Source organism: Hemiscyllium ocellatum, chromosome 43 (assembly GCF_020745735.1).
Source record: "Hemiscyllium ocellatum isolate sHemOce1 chromosome 43, sHemOce1.pat.X.cur, whole genome shotgun sequence".
NCBI lineage: Eukaryota > Metazoa > Chordata > Chondrichthyes > Orectolobiformes > Hemiscylliidae > Hemiscyllium > Hemiscyllium ocellatum.
The window spans coordinates 16,225,516-16,245,503 of NC_083443.1; the positions used below are offsets into that span (position 1 = coordinate 16,225,516).

Genomic DNA, 19,988 nt, shown 5'->3' on the forward strand with positions numbered 1-19,988 from the left:
CAAGTCCACACCGACCCGCCAAAGCGCAACCCACCCATACCCTTACATTTACCCCTTACCTAACACTACGGGCAATTTAGCATGGCCAATTCACCTGACCCGCACATCTTTGGACTGTGGGAGGAAACCGGAGCACCCGGAGGAAACCCACGCAGACACGGGGAGAACGTGCAAACTCCACACAGTCGCCTGAGTCGGGAATTGAACCTGGGTCTCAGGCGCTGTGAGGCAGCAGTGCTAATCACTGTGCCACCGTGCCGCCCACGCCACTGTGCCGCCCACAATGACCCATAAGGTCATTTTATTGCACTGGTGCTGAACATCGTGCAATCGTCACACGCAACTCTTCAGGTAATGAAGCAGCTTACGCTCAAATGCAAAAAGACCAGGTATCACAAAGCTAGTCCCTTTCTTTTCTGAAAGCTGTCCCATGGCTCAAGGGTACCGTGTCCTTTACTTTTTTCAGAGGGGTAATAAACCAGGCCAGGCTCCGATCAGTCTGGTTTGGTCCAGAGAAGAAAATGATTTTGTTTATATGTAAACAAATAAGACTTCAGGCCAAAGTGGTCATGTTTTAGAACTGACCTGCCTAATGAAGGGGGAGCGTTCAGCTCTAGCTGAGCTGAGCAGTTTTACTTCAGTCTTGAACTGGTTGGAAATTCAACAGGGAGCTGTGTGGAAACTGTCGTTTCTGTCCTTCAACCTGTAAGCATGTGTTCCATTTATACCAGTTTTTAAAGGGAGTTTGCTTATTGGGACGGTTGTGTATATTCAGAACGGCATAATTAAGTCGAGTTAGGTTGAGTTCTGTAGGATTCTTTATCCTGTTCATTGTTTCATTGTGTAATTTTGTGAACAAACATGTCTTTTTTTAAAATCTAGATTTCAACCTAGCTAACTTAATCTGGGTCATTTTCACTGTACGCTTACTGAAACAAATTGCAAAATTATGGTCTGAGCTGCCTGCTTAAGAATGTTTTGGGTGGTCTGGCTGAGTCCATAACACTGGGCAGCTTCCAAGTTTGGGGACAATAAGTGGCCAATAGTACACTCCCCATACATGCGCCATCTCCAACGAGCGATTTTAACCAACACCCTTTAACAATCACTTGTGTTACCTTTGAAATCCCCACAATCGACATCCTGGGGGTTATCACTGACCAGAAGCTGAACTGGACTGGCCATAAAATTACTGTGGCTACGAGATCAAGTCAGAGACTAGGAATCCTGCAGCGATTAATTCAACATCCGACTCTGTCCAAAGTCCACTACCTAGAAGGCATAAGGCAGTAGTGTGATGCCTGGATGAGTGCAGCTCAACAATTGGCAAAAGCTTCCCACCAGCTGGGGCAAAGCAGTCCACTTGATTCGAACCTGCAATAGAGTTAGGGTTAAACATTCACCCCCTTCGCCACTGATGGTCAGTAGCAGCAGTGTGTGCTGTCTACGAGATGAACTGAGAAATTCACAGCACCTTCCAAATCCATGTCATTCTAGATGGACATGGTCAAAGGCAGCAGCTACATGGGACTACCACCACCTGAAACCTTCCCTCCAAGCCCCACACCATCCTGACTTGGAAATATATCGCTGCTCCTTCAGTGCCAATGGGTCAAAATCCTGGACTTCCTTCCCTCCATAATGGCACAGTGGGTGTCCTTAATACCAAATGGGCAAGAGCAGTTCAAGAATTCAGCCCTCCACCATCTCCCCAAGGGCACTTAGGAATGAGCAATAATTGCTGGCCCAGTCAGTGACATCCACATCTCGGGAATTAATGCATAACAAAGTGTTTTTGCTCATTAAGCTATGCAGGTGGCAATAATTTAATATTAAATAAAGCAAAATGTTCAAGCTTTCTGATGCATTTTTTTTGACAATCCATGCATAATTGTGTTTGTTTCTTCCCATGAATAACACATTGCTCACAGTTATATAGTGATGGAGCTCATGGATGCCAATCTGTGTCAGGTGATTCAGATGGAGCTAGACCACGAGCGAATGTCCTATCTACTTTATCAAATGCTATGTGGCATCAAGCATCTTCATTCAGCTGGCATCATACACCGGGTTAGTCATGCTTATTGTTCAACTCGCTTTCTAAATGTTGTTTAGTGCTAAATTTTAAGTTAGCCGCTTAAGCTCACCCGAAAAGCGGTCATTGACAAAATAACTGTGGATGTTATTTGGTTGCGGAAAAGCGTGTTGAAAAGGCATGTTGCTAATATTGCAAAGCCAATGGATTGCCAATATTTTCCCTCTCTCTCTCCCTTCCCTGGGCTAGGTGGAGCAGGGGTGGTACATATAGGACAAATGGATGATGTATTTTGACACCTAAAAGTAGTTTTGTGCTGCAGTTTTGAGTTATTTGCCAATAATGTTGCAAGAACGAGAGGATCACGTCGTAGCTGCTCTCCTCGTAAAGAAGTCTCGCCATTAAAAATGTCAATCAAACCGGAGAGAAAAATAAAGATGTCTGATAAATGAATGGTTTTTATATAGATCATGGTGTTGCCCACTACAGGTTTATTGGAATGCAGACCTGAAGGAATAAATTGATTTCCACTTTTTCTTTCAAGACAGTGTTCAGTGCCCAGAAGTTGAATTGAAATATGACTCCAGTTTTCAAACCATAAAACCATTGTGAAGTTAAAGAAAGAGGCCTGTCAGCCCATCATGTCTATGCCAGCTGCTCATTTCAATCCCACTTAGTCCCTAACTTTGCAGGTTATGATGCTGCCAGTGCAGATCCTTATTGCTTTTAAATGGGGGTTTCACCTAAACTCCCAAACCAGGTGAGCAATTCCAGACAGTTGCCATGTCTCTCATACTCTTCCCTATAGTTATCATTAAATCTATGCACCCCCCCCCCCCCAAAAGAAACAAACACAACTCAGTAAGGGAAACAGGTTTTTGCTGTCTATTCTAACCAAGTTGCTTATTATTTTGTACTTCTGAATTAAGTTACCCCTCAGTCTCCTTTTCTCTGGAAAACAACCCGAGTCTCCCCAATCTTTGCCCACTTCTGCAATTTTCAAATCATGGAAAAAGTCCAGTAAATCTTCTGTGAATCTCTCTAGAATGGCTATAACCTTCCTGAAATGTGGTGACCAGACCGGTCTATAGGATTCCAGCTTTGGCCTAGTCAGTATATTTTACAGGACCAGCATTTCATCTTTGTACTTGTATTATATCTCACCTGATAACAGAAAGCATCCCATGTGTGACTATTTACCACCTTATCTATGGTCTTGGCGCATTTTGAGACCTGTGGGTGAGCACTCAAAGTCTGTCATCATTTCTACACCTCTGAATATCCTTCTGTTTATTGTATATATCCTTGCTCTGTTTGCCCTCCCCAAGTGCATAACCTCTCCTGTCCGGGTTGGATTTTACTTGACACTCAACCAAACCACTACCTGTCTGCAGTCAACAGCTATCCTCTTCGTGATCAGCCACCCAGCCAATTTTGTTGTCCTCTGCAAATTTCCCAGTCATTTTGCCCACATTGCATCAAAATCTTTGATGAACCTGCAAGCAACAGGCGATCCCAAACTGAGCCCTATGGAACATCACTGGAAGCCGCTTTCCATTTGCAAAAACATCCATCAACTGCTGCCCTTTGTTTCCTGCCATTGACCCAACTTTGGATCCAACTTGCCACATTTCCCTGTTTTCCAGGAGCTTTATTTCTTTCTTAACAGTTTGCCGTGTTGGACCTTGTCAAATGCCTTACCAACATCCATTATACTCTAAGCATCACTACACCCTATAACTTGTTCAAGGTGAGGGCCAAGGGGTTTCGGAGGATGTGAGGAAATTTGAGGGTGGAGACAGTCTGAAATGCGCTGCCCTGGAGGGTGGTAGAGGCAAGTTGTCTTGCATCCTTTTAAAAAAAAGTACCTGAATGAGCACTTGGCTTGTCATCACATTCAAGGCTGTGGGCCACCTGCTGGTAAATGGGATTAGGTCGAAGGTCAAAGTGAGGTCTGCAGCTGCTGGAGACCAGAGTCGAGAGTGTGGTGCTGGAAAAGCACCGCAGGTCAGGCAGCATCCGAGGAGCAGGAGAATTGCCGTTGCGGGCTAGAGTCCTTCATCAGGAATAATTCCAATTGCAGTGTTGGTTTTTGTATTTGCCCACTATTGAGATCAGACTGACCACACTATAAGTATTTGGACTAGCCTTTGTATCCTTTTTTGGATAACATTTGCAGACCTCCGGTATCTTTTCTGTGTCTGGTAGGCATTGGTTAATTACCCTCAGATGATCTGCTATTTCCTCCTGGCCTGGTAGAGGACTACGAACCTGAATGGCATAGATTGGGGGGAGTGGGGGTGGTTAGTCAGAGGCTATTTCCCAGCCTGGAAAGGACAGCTGTATCGGGAGCCGGTTCAATTTGAGAGCGGGTACATTTTAGGGAGGGATGCATGGAAAATGTTTCTCTCAAAGGGTGGTGGGTGTCTGGAATATACTGCCAGTGGAGTTGGTAGAAGCAGGCACATTAGCAACCTTGAGGGTATATCTTGATACACGTGAACAGGAGGTGAATGGTGGGATAGAAACCATGTGTGTGCAAAATGTAGCGGATCTAAAGGATTAGGCATCATTGCAGACTTGGTGAATTGTATTGTCCTAAGAGCTTGAGTTACAAATTAATCCAACCATTGTAACTTGTCCACCTTTGAGAGACAGTTCCTCCAGCCCCTTTCTACTCCATGTGCTTTGTTTTATCTAATATTTCACACTCTAACTAGGCCATCTCCATTGTAAAGACAGGGACAAATCTAATCATTTAGAACCTTACCCATATCTCCTATATTCAAGCACCATACATATCTCCGGCCCAAACCTTTCCTTAATCAGTATCTTTGGGCCAGACTGGTTTTAAGTTGGGACAATGACACTGAAGCAGTTTAAAAAGCTACAGATATTCTCGCCTCAGAATTCTTAACCTGCATTGGAAGCTCATTTTTATGCTCATGTTGTTTTTTAATCTGTTTAAAATTCAGCTGTTGAATAAGTTTTTAATTGCAGTGTTACTGAATTAATGTTGCCCTGAACTTCCTCTCCCTATTTCCAAATAAAAAGGCTTCAAGTTTGATTGCAGGCAATCTAAAATGCAGGGCAATGGAAGTACAACTTCCATTCTCCCTGGAGTTATTTTAAGGGAGCCCATAACATTGACAGGTTCTCTGATTTTAAATTAATAGATTATTAACAAGACAGATCTTTATTGTCAGTAAGACAGGAGTGTGTGCTGTGTGTGTTTGATTGAAGCACATGTCTTTGCACTGCAGTTAATGTTGAAGTCCATGTGGGATAAAGTGATGTAATGCATGTTTATGACAGCTACTTGAGACTTCTCTGCTGAAGTATAATTAATGCCTGTTGGTTCAGTAATAACTCAACTTGAGGTTTGCTGATAGACAAAAATAGTCTGGACCACTTTGGTTTTCTGAGCAATAAAATGGGTTGATGGTGTATGAACTTAGTTCTGCTGAAGGGGAAGAAAAATCCATGCTTAAAGCAATATATTAAGTCGAAGCACTCACAATGCTTTCTGTTCATTTTACCTTTACCATCACCCCTCAAATTATTTGATCATTTGTAGAATGTTCACTTTCAGAGTGGAGGCCTTTCGACTGTTGTGCACTGTGCAGAGTAAAAATCTATTTAACCTGTCAGATACTGGAGAGTGCCTTTTTCCTTGAGGGTTGGAAAATAAACTAAGACTTTTTTCTATTGAGGAATGGTGCTGCATGGCTGTCTCTCAACTGGACAGAGTGCACACTCGCCATTGAATTGGGGTGATGACAGCTCACCAATAATGACTGATTAGATTACACCTATTTATTCTCTGAAAGGGAAAATGATTGAAAGCTTTCTTTTCTGAGACTTTCATTTCTATCTGCAATGTCAACGAAGTTTTAACAGTGTCCTCACTCTATTTTATGATCCTTGTAATGCTGTCGTCTAGATCCTATTGTTCAGTCATGAAAGCTTTGTATCACTGTAGCTCCCTCATGAGGATCGCTAGAGTTGACCTCTGTTTAAATGCCAGCAGGAACTACTGCACTGTGGTACCCATTGTGGCATTTCTGTCTTTGCTCCAGTGCTCTAATTGATGGTTGTCAAAAGTGAGTTCAAAATTAAAACATGACCTGGTGTCATCACGGGCAAGATGACCAAGATTCCTTTACCTGTGCAAACTGATTTTTAAAACATCTTACAAAGCATTGTGGTGTTTGTCATTCATCAAAGCAGTCAGTCTTCAACACAAGTTAAAGATCAAGACCGTCGCTTCATAGATGTATTTGTCCCTCTTCCTCCCTTCCAAAGCTGCCAGTGCATTATTGTTTATCCTTAAATTATCTATGCACAATTAATTATTGCAGTAGATGTCAGATTTTATAACTGCCATTAGCTTTCGCGATCTGCAATAACTCGTCATTCAAGTACGAATTAGATTCATGATTCATTTGATTGAGTCTGGCTAATTTGAGTAGAACTAATGTTTTCTTCCAACTTTTCCTGAATGTTTCAGTAAGTCTTTGCTGTACATTATCGCTGTGATTGCAGCATTTTGTCTTTTTTTTAATAAAATAAAAGCTGGCTGCAACTATTGATCTGAAAACTTACCTAAAAATGTGTAGCTTAAAGATCTGTGCCACCGTGGTTAGCACTGCTGCCTCAGCGCCAGAGACCCGGGTTCAATTCCCGACTCAGGTGACTGACTGTGGAGTTTGCACATTCTCCCCGTGTCTGTGTGGGTTTCCTCCGGGTGCTCCGGTTTCCTCCCACAGTCCAAAGATGTGCAGGTTAGGTGAATTGGCCATGCTAAGTTCCCCGTAGTGTGAGGTGAAGGGGTAAAGGTAGGGATATAGGTGGGCCGCGCTTCAGCGGGTCAGTGTGGACTTGGGCCGGAGGGCCTGTTTCCACACTGTAAGTTATCTATATCCCTGACCAGATAAGCATAAACCCCTTCTACGATAGCAGAAGGAGCTGTAACAGCACTGCCATTGTAAGCACACAGTGTCAACCAGTTGTCAGAATTATATTCTGCTGAGAATGGACAATCATTTTTATCTGTTAATCCTAACATTTTTGCTTGAAAGTGCACCATTCTTTAGGGAGAGCTCCTTTGCCTATTATAAATATGCATCATATGGCTTTGCAGTACCGCATGAGACTAAAGTCAACATATTTTCTACTACTGTTACAAAATGTTTCTATCCTCTACTAAGAAAAGGGAGTACAGCTCCAGTTTCCTTTTCTGACTACCAATTAATAGTTATCCACTAATCCCCTCCTGTAAGTGTATCTATTGCCAAAACGAACCACACCCAAATTGAAGAAACAACATCTCATCTTCTGCCTGAACAGCCTGTAGCCCGGAGGACTTAACATTGAGTTCTCCAATTTCAAATAACCTCCCTCCTTCCCATTCCCCAAATCCTTTCCCACCCCTTCCCCCACATTTTCACTCCTTCCTGCCAACAGAATTCATTCCTCCTATCGACCAATCAGGTGGGTATCGTCTACCTGTCTTCACCTGCCCCATCCCAACCCCTTTTATTTGCAGCTGTCCCCACACCCACCCCCAGCCCTGAATAAAGGTTAGACCTGAAACGTTGACTTCTCCACTTCCTGATGCTGCCTAGCTTGCTGTGTTCTTCCAGCCTCCTGCCTGTCCATGATTGTTTATCTGCAATTAGTAGCCTTCACTTTGAGATAGAGGACCATTTGGCTGAAATGCCCAGAAAAAAAAATCCATTTTGTGTTTAGAGGGGAGGCATCTTATTCTTAAACTTCTGTCCCTTAGTGTTAACCTCCCCAACATGAGGATAATACATCCTGTGTGGTACCATAATAAGATGATTTCTCATTCTTCTAAATTCCAACTGATTCAAGACCCAAAATATTCAACTTTCATTTAATAAAATAATCCTTTCATCTCAGGAATAAGTTAAGTGAACCACCTGAGCTGCTTCTAAAGCAGTTATTTGGGTTTTTTGTAAATCAGGGGACCAAGCCTTAACACAGTACTCCAGGTATGGACCAATACCCTATTCAGATTATTAAAGCTTCCCTACTTTTGTGTCCTATTCCCTTTCCAATAGACATTGATCTTACACATTGCTGTTCCTACATATAGAATTACAGAAATTAGGAGTGTGAAAAAGCAGTACAGCCTCTGTACCCCACTCTGGCATTTAAGATGATCCAAGCTCCTGCCTGCTCCCCAAAGACCTTTTATTCTTCAAAGTTTGGGAGAGGATTTGTAGCTCGGGTGCTCGTTGTTGTGGTTTTGTTCGCCGAGCTGGGAATTTGTGTTGCAAACGTTTCGTCCCTGTCTAGGTGACATCCTCAGTGCATGGGAGCCTTCTGTGAAGCGCTTCTGTGATGTTTCCTCCGGCATTTATAGTGATTTGTCTCTGCCGCTTCTGGTTGTCAGTTCCAGCTGTCCGCTGCAGTGGCCAGTATATTGGGTCCAGGTCGATGTGTTTGTTGATAGAATCTGTGGATGAGTGCCATGCCTCTAGGAATTTCCTGGCTGTTCTCTGTTTGACCTGCCCTATAATAGTAGTGTTGTCCCAGTCGAATTCATGTTGCTTGTCATCTGCGTGTGTGGCTACTAAGGATAGCTGGTCGTGTCGTTTCGTGGCTAGTTGGTGTTCATGGATGCGGATCGTTAGCTGTCTTCCTGTTTGTGCTATGTAGTGTTTTGTGCAGTCCTTGCATGGGATTTTATACACTACGTTGGTTTTGCTCATGCTGGGTATCGGGTCCTTCGTTCTGCTTAGTTGTTGTCTGAGAGTGGCTGTTGGTTTGGGTGCTGTTATGAATCCTAGTGGTCGCAGTAGCCTGGCTGTCAGTTCGGAAACGCTCCTGATGTATGGTAGTGTGACTAGTCCTTTGGGTTGCGGCATGTCCTCGTTCCGTTGTCTTTCCCTTAGGCATCTGTTGATGAAATTGCCCTTTTATTCTGCTTTTCAGTAGAATCATATGTTTTTCCTTTTCTTGAATCTAATTAGATTAGATTTCCTACAGTGTGGAAACAGGCCCTTCGGCCCAACTAGTCCATACTGACCTTCCGAAGAGTAACCCACCCAGACCCATCTCCCTCTGACAAATGCACCTAACACTACAGGCAATTTAGCGTGGCCAATTCACCTGACCGGCGCATCTTTTGGACTGTGGAAGGAAACCAGAGCAACCGGAGGGAACCCATGCAGACACACGGAGAATGTGCAAACTCCACAGTCACCTGAGGCTGGAATTGATGATTGGAGCTCACTGCTCCAGACTGCAGTGGAGGTAGAATCGAAGATTCACAACCCCCTCAGAAGTAGTTTCTCCTCAGCTCTGTTTTGAACCGACCTCCTCCCACTCGATATCTGTGACCTCTCGTTAGAGACTGCCCCACAACAGGGAACATCTGTTCAACATCCACTTTGTCAGTCCCCATTGTGATTTTATATACCTCGATCAGATTCCCCCCTTGCTCCTCTGAACCCCAGTGAGCTATTCAAAGTCACTCCTTTCACACCAGCCCTTTTCACCCCTGGAATCAATCTAGTGAACTTCCAGTGCCACCACATCCATCCTCAACTAAGGAGACCAAAACTGGACACACTATTCCAGGCGTGTTCTCATCAAGGCCTTATAAAATTGCAGTAATACTTCTATCCTTTTTATAATCCAGTTCTTTGGTAATAAATGCCAGGATTCCATTTGCTTTTCCTATTATATGCTGCACCTGCATCCCTATTTGCTGCAGCTTGTGCACACAGACACCCAGATCCTTCTGCATTGATATATTTGGAATCAGCTACCCATTTGCATAGTGATTTGCCCACTTTTAAAATGTAAAACTTTGCACTTATCCATATTAAACTTCATCTGCCAGATTCAGGCTCATTCTTCTATCCAGTCCTGTCAATATCCATCTGGGAACTCTTATCACCTCATTACAGCCTACTTTCCCACCTGTTTTAGTACTACCCTGCAAATTTTAATGTTACACTGTCCCTGCGTTTGGACTATCACAACTTATGCATCCAGTATTTCTGCTGCCACCTTCTTTAATACCCTGGGGTGCAAACCAACAGGCCCTAGGGACTTAGCTGCCTTTAATCCAATCAGTCTACTTGAAACCTTCTCCCTCATTACAGTTACTTCAACAAATACTAACTTTAATGATTTCGTGTCCCAAGAAACTCTGATCTCTTTGTATCATTAAATTTTGAAATACACCTCCATTTAAACATTATTCTAATTCTCTATTCTTGCTCCCAGAAGGCTGGACTTGGGTTCTGTCATGAAATATGTAGATCAGATGGACTTTGCCGTGTGGGCGGCACAGTGGTTAGCACTGCTGCCTCACAGCGCCAGAGACCCGGGTTCAATTCTCGACTCGGGCGACTGACTGTCTGGAGTTTGCACGTTCTCCCCGTGTCTGCGTGGATTTCCTCCGGGGGCTCCGGTTTCCTCCCACAGTCCAAAGATGTGCAGGTCAAGTGAATTGGCCATGCTAAATGACCCGTAGTGTTAGGTAAAGGGGTAAATGTAGGGGAATGGGTGGGTTGCGCTTCGGCGGGTCGGTGTGGACTTGTTGGGCCGAAGGACCTGTTTCCACACTGTAAGTAATCTAATCTAGAATCTACAGTAAACAGGAAAAAGCCATTGACGGAACTGAGCTACGTAGTTGTTTATAGATCCCCACACATCTTACCTTGCTAACTATTTCTCATACTGCCCCTGTATTCCCCTATTCTGATTTTTTGAGAAGGTAGTTGTTTTTCTCCTGATAAAGGTTCTGTTGAGATGGAAAGGTGCAGTGCCAAGGTGCTGGCTTCAGCAGAATGTCTTGTCAGTCATTAAAATAGTCTTTGCTTTTCCACACTTTCCCTTCTTTGATAATCTATTTTCTCTCCTTCTCAAGCTGAGAAGGAGCTAATAATAATCTGTTTTCTCAATTAAATTCTTGTATTTGGACAACATTGAAATGAAAATGTGATTTGGCATTGATGAATATTAAAGAAAATTATTAGTTGTTTTTATAGCTCTTACCCCAGTTGAACAAACAGAATGACTGTACAGCTGCAGGGTGGATGTGGCACCCTCTGAGTCAATTACTACTTGTCAGAAAACTTAATTGATGGGCAATTGGGTAAACATGCAGCACTACGACCAATGAGAGAAATTCTTATGTAGCAGAAATTATTCAAATACGTCCAGGAATATTGAGTTGCTGCATTTGGTGTCAAGTGGGATTAGATATATAGCAATATAAATGCAGTGGTCCAAATCTGAAGTTGAATTTTCAGTCTTAAACCTTCAGTGTATTATGATGGCTGAGACATGTGTCGTCTCCTTCCTGCTTTAGCTTTGGATTGGATGCAATACAACCAGAAACCAGGTATCTTTGGGATCTTATGGGAAGTTTATACAACAAAATTGACCTCCTAACGGAGTCCCACCTAATATTATCCTAATATTGGAATATAACAAACATGCTGACCTCTGAAACTTTGCAGTAGCATGTATTTGCAGGACATCCTTATCGCTAGGCAGGCATGACATGCAACCAACAGTGCAACTCTCTAATTTCTGTTGCCTACCATACTAAATGCATACCAGTCTGATATCATCTTAAACCAGCCATTTTATTCATGTTATATTGTGTTTGCACTTTGTTGTTTTTTTTAACCACTCGTTCTGATTTTCAATTCCTTGTGCTTGCTTGTACTTTATGGTTAAGAACAGTCTCGAATTTGTGTCCCCTCAAACCAAATAAAAACTTGATTTTGTTTCTAACTTTTAGGACCTGAAGCCAAGTAACATAGTTGTGAAAGCAGACTGCACGCTGAAGATCTTAGATTTTGGACTAGCAAGAACAGCAGGAACTAGTTTCCTGATGACGCCTTATGTGGTTACACGATACTATCGTGCTCCCGAGGTCATTCTAGGAATGGGATACAAAGAAAATGGTTAGTGTGTGTTTGTGCATAATTGGAGGGGTAGAAGAGAGGCTTGTCTCTTTGGAGCCAGTGAGTTGGTATTATCATTCTCTTATTGAGTCATATCTGGACAAAATGACGACTGCAAATTTATTTACCTGTAAATTCAAAGGAAGGATTTTAATCTGATCTAGTCTTTACAACTGTTTTTATTCTCAATACTTTCTAATGTAGATTTATTTAATCATGGGGATATGCAAGTTGATGAAGATGAGTTCTTGATGTGTCCTGCACTGTTTGAGGAAAGAGTATTTGGTTACATTAATTTACTGCAAGATATTTCTGTTAATAGGAGTTGTGAACTGGCTCCAAACATGAGTAAAAATGTCTTTTTCTGGCTTAAGAACTCATTACTTTCATTAATTTAATGTTTAAATAAAATCCCCTTAAGGAGGAGCTTGTTTAGTAATCAAGAAATGGTTGAAGGTTGCTTGTTTTTTTTTGATGACCTGATTTTGCTACTGCCCATGTATACATCATACAATGGACTGGACCTAAACAGCAAAGCGTAGAGCCTGAGCCTGTAATCATATTAATAAGATAGGGCTACTAAATTGTTATCATGAATAGCTCCATGTAAGATCTACATGGTGACTTCTATTTAGATTAATATGGCGATGGACAATAGGTGTTGATAACTATCCAAGCATTCCGGCTCTGCATTCTGAAGTCAAATTCAGTCAAACCTAACATCCTAAAACCTAGGATGTTTGGAGCCAAGTACCATACATTCTTCTTTCTGGATAAAGACAGCAGCAATTAAGCATTTCATGTTTCTGCTCTTTAGAAATAAGGGAGATTAACATGAACATTTTGTTCAGAAGTGAGCTTTAATGTACTAGTGTCACCAGTAGCATCTTGAATATATGAATTATTTTATATTCTACAATTTATATGCTGAAAGTTTCACAAATAAGCATCAACAAACTATTTGGTGATAACTGATAGCACTGCAGTGCTATATTTTGGTAATATGCTGTTTTTGTGCTAAATTGTGTTTTGTAAAATTCATGCAAGCTGTTTTCAGTAAATGCTGAAGTGGTTCTTAATCTCTAACAGAAATGGGTAGTAAAAGAGACAAGAGCATGTGGATTGAGGGATGCAATGTGGTATGATTGAATTTGATGTGCTGAGCATAAATGTGTCTTTTATTGATTCATTTGTATGTGTTGCTGTACTGTAAATGTGCTCCATTACACAATATCATGGCTGCTTTTGCTATGGTTACAAATTTGGAGGGGGGAGTTGGTGGATTTGAATTGGGCCTACGTGAAAATCTAAATAATTCTCATGTTTGAGTGTCCTGCGCACTCAGTACATGTAAGACTTGTGGTGTTTTGGTTAGCCTGGTAAAATCTGCTTCAACAAATATTTTTCCCTTCTTTTATGCTACAAACTTGTAGTGGATTTGTGGTCTGTTGGGTGCATTATGGGAGAAATGGTTCGTCACAAAATCCTCTTTCCAGGAAGGGACTGTATCCTTAATGCTGCGTGCAGTGGTGTGGATAGGCTACAACCTGTGGAAAGGTTGTATTTTGCCATTTGAAGAACAAGCCCTTGACAATTGATACAATTGGTTCTGTTTTCTACAATGTTTTAAGCATTTTAAATTGCTCTCTTGTTTTTTTTTTCAAATTACCCAGGTAGGACCTGTAGCAAATCTGTCGCTCTCCATAGGAGATGCTGCATCTGGCTATGGGACATACAGTCTCTGCTGGTTATTTTGAAATTGTTTTCAAGTTTATATGTACTGACCATCTATGCTAAATCTGTTGTGACCGTGCTCCTGTGGCCCTAGATTGCTGATGTTTGTGTCTGGTCCCTGCAGTTTTATAAAATCCAACAAAATGTCAGAACTACAATAAAGAATTTTATTATAAAATTTGTAGTGACTTTGGGATTTCTCACCTTGAGTTTCCATTAGCTTGTAGAAATGGGTTACTGCTTTGTGATCAATTCAAAACTATTCTGTCTTCGGTGCAAGGGAAAGGCTAATGACAACGTGGAAGCAATCAAAATATTGACCTGTTTGAATAAGATTTGAGTGAATCATAATCCACTGTTGTAGTTCAAGGTTACTGTCCAGGAGCCAGACACAAACAGGTTTCTCTTCCAGAATTCTTCAAAATGTATCGGTCATCTCATAACTTGTCCTAGTGTGTGTGTTTTTTTGTTTTTTTTTTGTTTGAATCCAATTTCTGCATGTTAATTTCATGTCATTATATTTTGTTTTCAGTTGATATCTGGTCAGTTGGGTGCATCATGGGCGAAATGATCAGAGGTGGTGTGTTGTTCCCCGGTACAGATCGTATCCTTCCCATTTTAACCTTGGGCATAGTGTTTAAAAACTTCTGTTTAGTACTCCAGACTCCCACGTGTTTGCAAGTCATTGTACTTGTTTCTTGCTTCCTGTGTTAGGATGTTGCATGAATGAAACCGTTTTGATAGCACTCAACCTGTTTAGAGCATTATCGGATTTTCCTTGCATGCGCCATTAATTCATCTTGCATTTCTGTTGATACGATTAAGTGGTTTAAAATTCAGGTTTAGCATTGAAATTCCAGTACAGTTTTTTTTAATAGAATGATAGGGCATGAATCTAGATCTCCTTTTGCCCAAGTGTTTGCGTGTGATCTCTGCTGTGTTACTGCACAGCAGTGTAATTGGAGTCAAAGCCATGCTCGTGTAGTGTATTTGGGGAATGTTAATTGACCAATGATGGAACATCTCTAAAAGATTTTGCAAGTGCAAGATATGTTTGGAAGTAGAAATTAAGGAAAAAAAAACAAATGTGTTTAACTTATTGGTACTCCATATCTATGACCACCTTCTTGTTCCTTGCAGAAGTCAATGTCTGTCTGAGATATCATTTAATCGTCGCTAGTGTTCTTCCTGCTGTGAACTATAAACAGTAGGCCCAGTGTATCTGCAGCAAGAATCTGTCTTGCATAAACATAACCAGCAACGATTAACAAACCGCAACTTTAGAAACCAATCATAGTAACTCTACAACTTCTCTAATTGAGATCAATATCACTCTTTTGCGCACTCTGTTTCACACACATGCGCACACTTATTACTGAGACCAGTGAACTCTGCACAGATTGGAAACTGAACTTGAGACCTTTTATGCTCGCACATGCAAGAATTGCAATCTCTGAGCCATCAGGGACCTGTATAGCTTGTGAATTTATTTCATCTGGTACTTAATCTACTTGACATCAGCAGTAAAATGTACATTGAATGTATCTAAATGGGCTACTCAAGCAGGAATTTATAAATCAGGAAACAGTTGTGCTTAATGACAGGATAATATCAAATCATGCTCTCATTGGTTGAAAAAATGAATATAGTTCTATGTGTTAAGTGTTGTAGCTGTGCTGAAATATTTATGATCGGTATTAACATTTTACAATCTTTAAAGCAGCAGCTTGTGAATTTAAACATGCCCTCTTCCATTATTTCACACTGAGTACCCTGCATTGGCTCATTTTCCTCTCAAATTCACTCGCCCTCCTCTCTCTAGATATACCTGCTGCGTGTCTGAAAGTGCAGCTGTAATTTAGTCAGGGTCCACACCAAAGCCATGTTTAAATCTACGTTGCCTCCTTTGTTTTGATTTTGACATTTCTTTGCTAAACTTTTTTTTTTAAGAATCATAGAATCCCAACAATGTGGAGACAAGCCATGTGGCCCAACAAGTCCACACTGATCCTCCGAGGAATAACCCAGCCAGACTCATTCCCCTATAACTCTACATTTAACCCTGATTAATGTATCTAACCTACATTTCTCTGAACACTATGGGCAATTCAGCGTGGCCAATTCACCTGACCTGCACACCAGAGCACCCAGAGGAAACCCACACAGACACAGGGGAGAATGTGCAAACTCCACACAGACAGTCACCCGGGGCTACAGTCGAACCCGGGTCCCTGGTACTGAGAGGCAGCAGTGCCAACCACTGAGCCATCATGCCACACCTTGAATATACATGAAATCTGTCCATTTCTGTATTGTCCCCCAATGGCTCGTAACTTTCTGGGTTGTCAACAGTACACTTTAATGGGTGAGAGTTCCTAGCTTGGCTGTATAACTTTTTTAATATTACATTGCAGCATTCTTATCTGGTTAAAATGATTTATGCATCTAAATTTCCAGTATTTGCAGTTTTTTGCTCTTTGCTCATGTATTTTAATGATTTTGGATGTTATCAATATAGGGACAAGAGTGTGGGATGGTTACTATTAATTTTAGACAGGAGAGATTGAATTGAGTCCAGCGCTACTTCAGTCTCATTTTATCGTTTAAGATTTGAAGTGTTCTGCATAGACAGATGATTTCAAAGTGACTATACATAAGTTATTGACATAGATCAGCTGTTTGTGTGCCTTGTCAGCCATATTTTTCTTAGCTACCTAACTCCTAGATATTGATCAATGGAACAAAGTGATCGAACAGTTAGGAACACCAGCCTCTGAGTTCATGAAGAAGTTGCAGCCCACCGTGAGGACTTACGTGGAGAACAGACCCAAGTACACAGGCTACAGTTTTGAGAAACTCTTTCCAGACGTCCTTTTTCCTGCCGATTCTGAGCACAATAAACTGAAAGGTAATGGAACGGCACGCTTTTCATTTCTCAGGCTGTTCACCGCAGTCATGTACACTGTGTGCAGTTCGCCCACCCCCCGGCAGTTATGAGCTGCATTTGAACTAAAGGTGCTTCTCATATTTGTGATTCTGTCAGCTCTTCCAAGTGCCTGATCAGAGCAAGCGGTGCTATACTCTTGGTTGTAACTCTGAGGGGGCTCCTCCTTGGAGTTGAAATCCTGCACAACTACTGGTCATCCAGTCTTGGCTGAGGAACAACCAAACACATCCACTGAATGCTCTCTATTAATGGCCCAAAACTAAAATTTAGGTCGTTTGCAAGTTAAGCAATCAATTAAGTTACTAGATTGCTTCCAGCAGTGACTGCAGTTCCATTGCACAATGTAACACTTCAGATACTGAGAACGTAAAGGCAGGAGAAGGCAGTTTGGTTCCTTGAGCCTATCCAACCATTCAGCAAGATTATGGCTGATCTGCCACAGACTGTCACTCCACTCCACTCTCATGCCAGCTCTTCATAACCCTCAACTCTCTGATATTTCAAACATCTGCCCATTTCTTCTTTACAGTGAAAACTCGATTATCTGAACGAGATGAGCCGGCACTTTTTCTTTCGGATAATCGATTATTCGGAAAATCGATTAAATGCCTTTCCTCTGGCGCTCAGAGTTTTAAAGTCTGCTCTCTGCTCAGGAGACTAGCAGGAACATGCAGTGCATAAAGCCCCACCCCCAACACAGTTCCCATCCTCACTGACCCCCTGCCTCCCGTGTCTAGTACCTTCCACGCACCCCGGTCCAACCCTGCCCCCCCCCCCCCAACCTGGCCCACCCCCAACTCGGTCTGACACTGCCCCCCCCAAACCATTCAAACCCCGCCCCAATCCGATGCAAATGCCCCCCCCCCACCATCCCAGTCCACCCCCAATTTGGTCTGACACTGCCCCCCAAACCATTCAAACCCTGCCCCAACCCAGTCCACCCTCAACTCAGTCTGACACTGCCCCCCTAAACCATTCAAACCCCGCCCCAATCCGATCCAAATGCCCCCCCCCCACCATCCCAGTCCACCCCCAATTTGGTCTGACACTGCCCCCCAAACCATTCAAACCCCACCCCAACCCAGTCCACCCCCAAACCGGTCCTACCCTGCCCCCCAAACCATTCAAACCCCACACCCGACACCAACCCAGTCTAACCCCGACCCCCAGCACAAAGCGTGCGAGCCCCTGCCCGCAGCAACCCCCTCCCTCACCCCCCACTAATTCCGCACCCCTCCCCCTTCAGGGCATCCAGACTACACACCAACAAAACTACTGCTGCTGCCTTTGTATTGTAAGACTCCACATAGCACACAGGCCCAGCCACAGACACAACTTTTCACTGCGAATTTTTGACAGGTTCCACGTTTGCCCTGCACAGGACAATGCTGGAGAGGTTATTCCTGGGAAGCGGAGGGGGTAATGGTTAAGGTACACCCCTCTGTAGAATTCCAGGGAAAGTGTGGAGAGAGAGAGGGAGGGAGATCAGTCGCTTGGAGACGGTGCTTATTTAGTCACCGTAAGCAAAAGACGTGATCACTGCTGGAAATACATCTGTGATGTAATGTTTCTATCAGGACCTTGAGATCTCCTTTGGATAATTAGTATCCGGATAATTGAGGTTCCCCTGTACATGCTTAGTGATCTGGGCTGTTAATATCCTGTTGGCATTAGTTTGTTGTCTTCTATTGTTTACATAATCCTGTTTATTCTAATAACATTTAAGCCTTGTGATTGATGCAGTGTCAATTAAAATACCTTAAGTTGAGTTTTGAGTTTGATCGTGGTTGTTAAGTTACCTGTTCCAATAGAGTGTTACTTATTTAAAAAAGACTTCAGTTTTAAAGAAGGACTTCTGTGTGTGGTGACGCATCGAAATGACAGACAGCCACTTGATCTGAATACGGTACAGTTCAGCAGTTCCAAATGGTCTTGTACAGTTGAATATTTTACAACACAGCTCATTATACCTGCATTGATTTGTTGAAAATTAATCCATTTGTTTAACACATGCACAACCCACATGGCGGCTGATTGATTGCGTCCTGACTTGTTTGTTGGAGGCAATTTGTCTCAACCAGTGTCAGACTTGGCTCGGGGACTCTTGAGCCAGGAAGTCACATGTTCAAAGCTCTGTCCCAGAGACTTGAATGCATTGTCCGGCCTCCAAGTCCCACAAAGGCCCAAGGGGATGGAGAGCGAGGTTGCGGCAGTCACTCTCTCTTTGGGGGATTTTAGACACTGAACACGTCCCTTCCCATTTTAGGAAGTATGAAAAAAAAGTTAGGGCACTTTTTGAAAAGAAGCGGCATTCCCTTCACATACGAGACCATATTTGTCCCTCAATCGATTTACCTAAAGTTAACTTGCATCTGATGTAGTAACTGCACGGATTATAAAGTGGCTGCCATGTTTACCCAAATTACAAAGGCCGTACAATTTCAGAAAGTGCTTTGGCAATTTCCTGAGACAGTGAAAGTCACTATGATTGCAAGTTAATCTATTCTTTGTAAGTGGAGCAAATCAAGTTGCACAACACCAAATTTCATACATTTTTTGCTCATTTTTTAAATTTTAATGACACATGCAGGTAATTGGAGCTTCTTTTATTTAATCACCCCTGTGTCTGACGAGCAAAACAGTTCAGTTCTGAAATAACTTATAATGCTTATTCAAATATGTATTTATGATTGCAGGTAAACAATCTCGACAGTACTTAACTGGAGTTTCCCCTTCTGTGTTACAGCAAGTCAAGCTAGAGATTTGTTATGTAAAATGCTTGTAATAGATGCATCAAAGAGAATTTCAGTGGATGACGCTCTGCAACACCCTTACATTAACGTTTGGTATGATCCTGCTGAAGTAGAAGCTGTAAGTGTTTAATTTGTCCGTCTTCTCCACGCATACTTGTCCAGTGACTGTGTAACACAAACGGCACAATGCCACCACTAATCTGAAAAACGCCAAGTAAAAAACTTATCTGACTACAACTAAAAAGGTTTTATTTGTAGCAAAAATAGAAATTACTGGAAAAGCTCAGCAACAGAGATCCTGGCAGCATCTGAGGAGAGAAATCAATTAATGTTTCGTGTTGAGTGACCCTTCCTCATTTGCTGGTATTCTAAATCAGATTAGATCCCACTTTAAGATTGAACAACCAGGTGTAGGTCATACTACATCTGCAGCCAGTTTGACCATTCAGTGGCTGACGTGGATCTCTCTTCACTTTTCCATGCTATCCCATAAGACTAGGAGCAGAAATAGGCCATTCAGCCCATTGACCCTGCTTCACCATTCAATGAGATCATGGGTG

At 42.3% G+C, this 19,988-nt stretch overlaps 1 protein-coding gene across 3 annotated transcripts in view; it reads left to right on the top strand.

Annotated features, from left to right (window-relative positions):
* The window catches only part of LOC132835028 (mitogen-activated protein kinase 8), a 120,520-nt gene that overhangs the window by 83,332 nt on the left and 17,200 nt on the right, over positions 1–19,988 (top strand). For 2 of the 3 annotated variants that reach the window (XM_060854281.1, XM_060854283.1), the window contains exons 5-9: positions 1,932–2,070; positions 11,829–11,994; positions 14,261–14,332; positions 16,454–16,636; positions 19,422–19,546. In XM_060854281.1, coding sequence (XP_060710264.1) covers positions 1,932–2,070; positions 11,829–11,994; positions 14,261–14,332; positions 16,454–16,636; positions 19,422–19,546 — 685 coding nt within the window. Of the gene's footprint in view, positions 1–1,931; positions 2,071–11,828; positions 11,995–13,427; positions 13,500–14,260; positions 14,333–16,453; positions 16,637–19,421; positions 19,547–19,988 lie in introns of all 3 variants that reach the window. The other variant, XM_060854282.1, reaches the window with a different exon arrangement.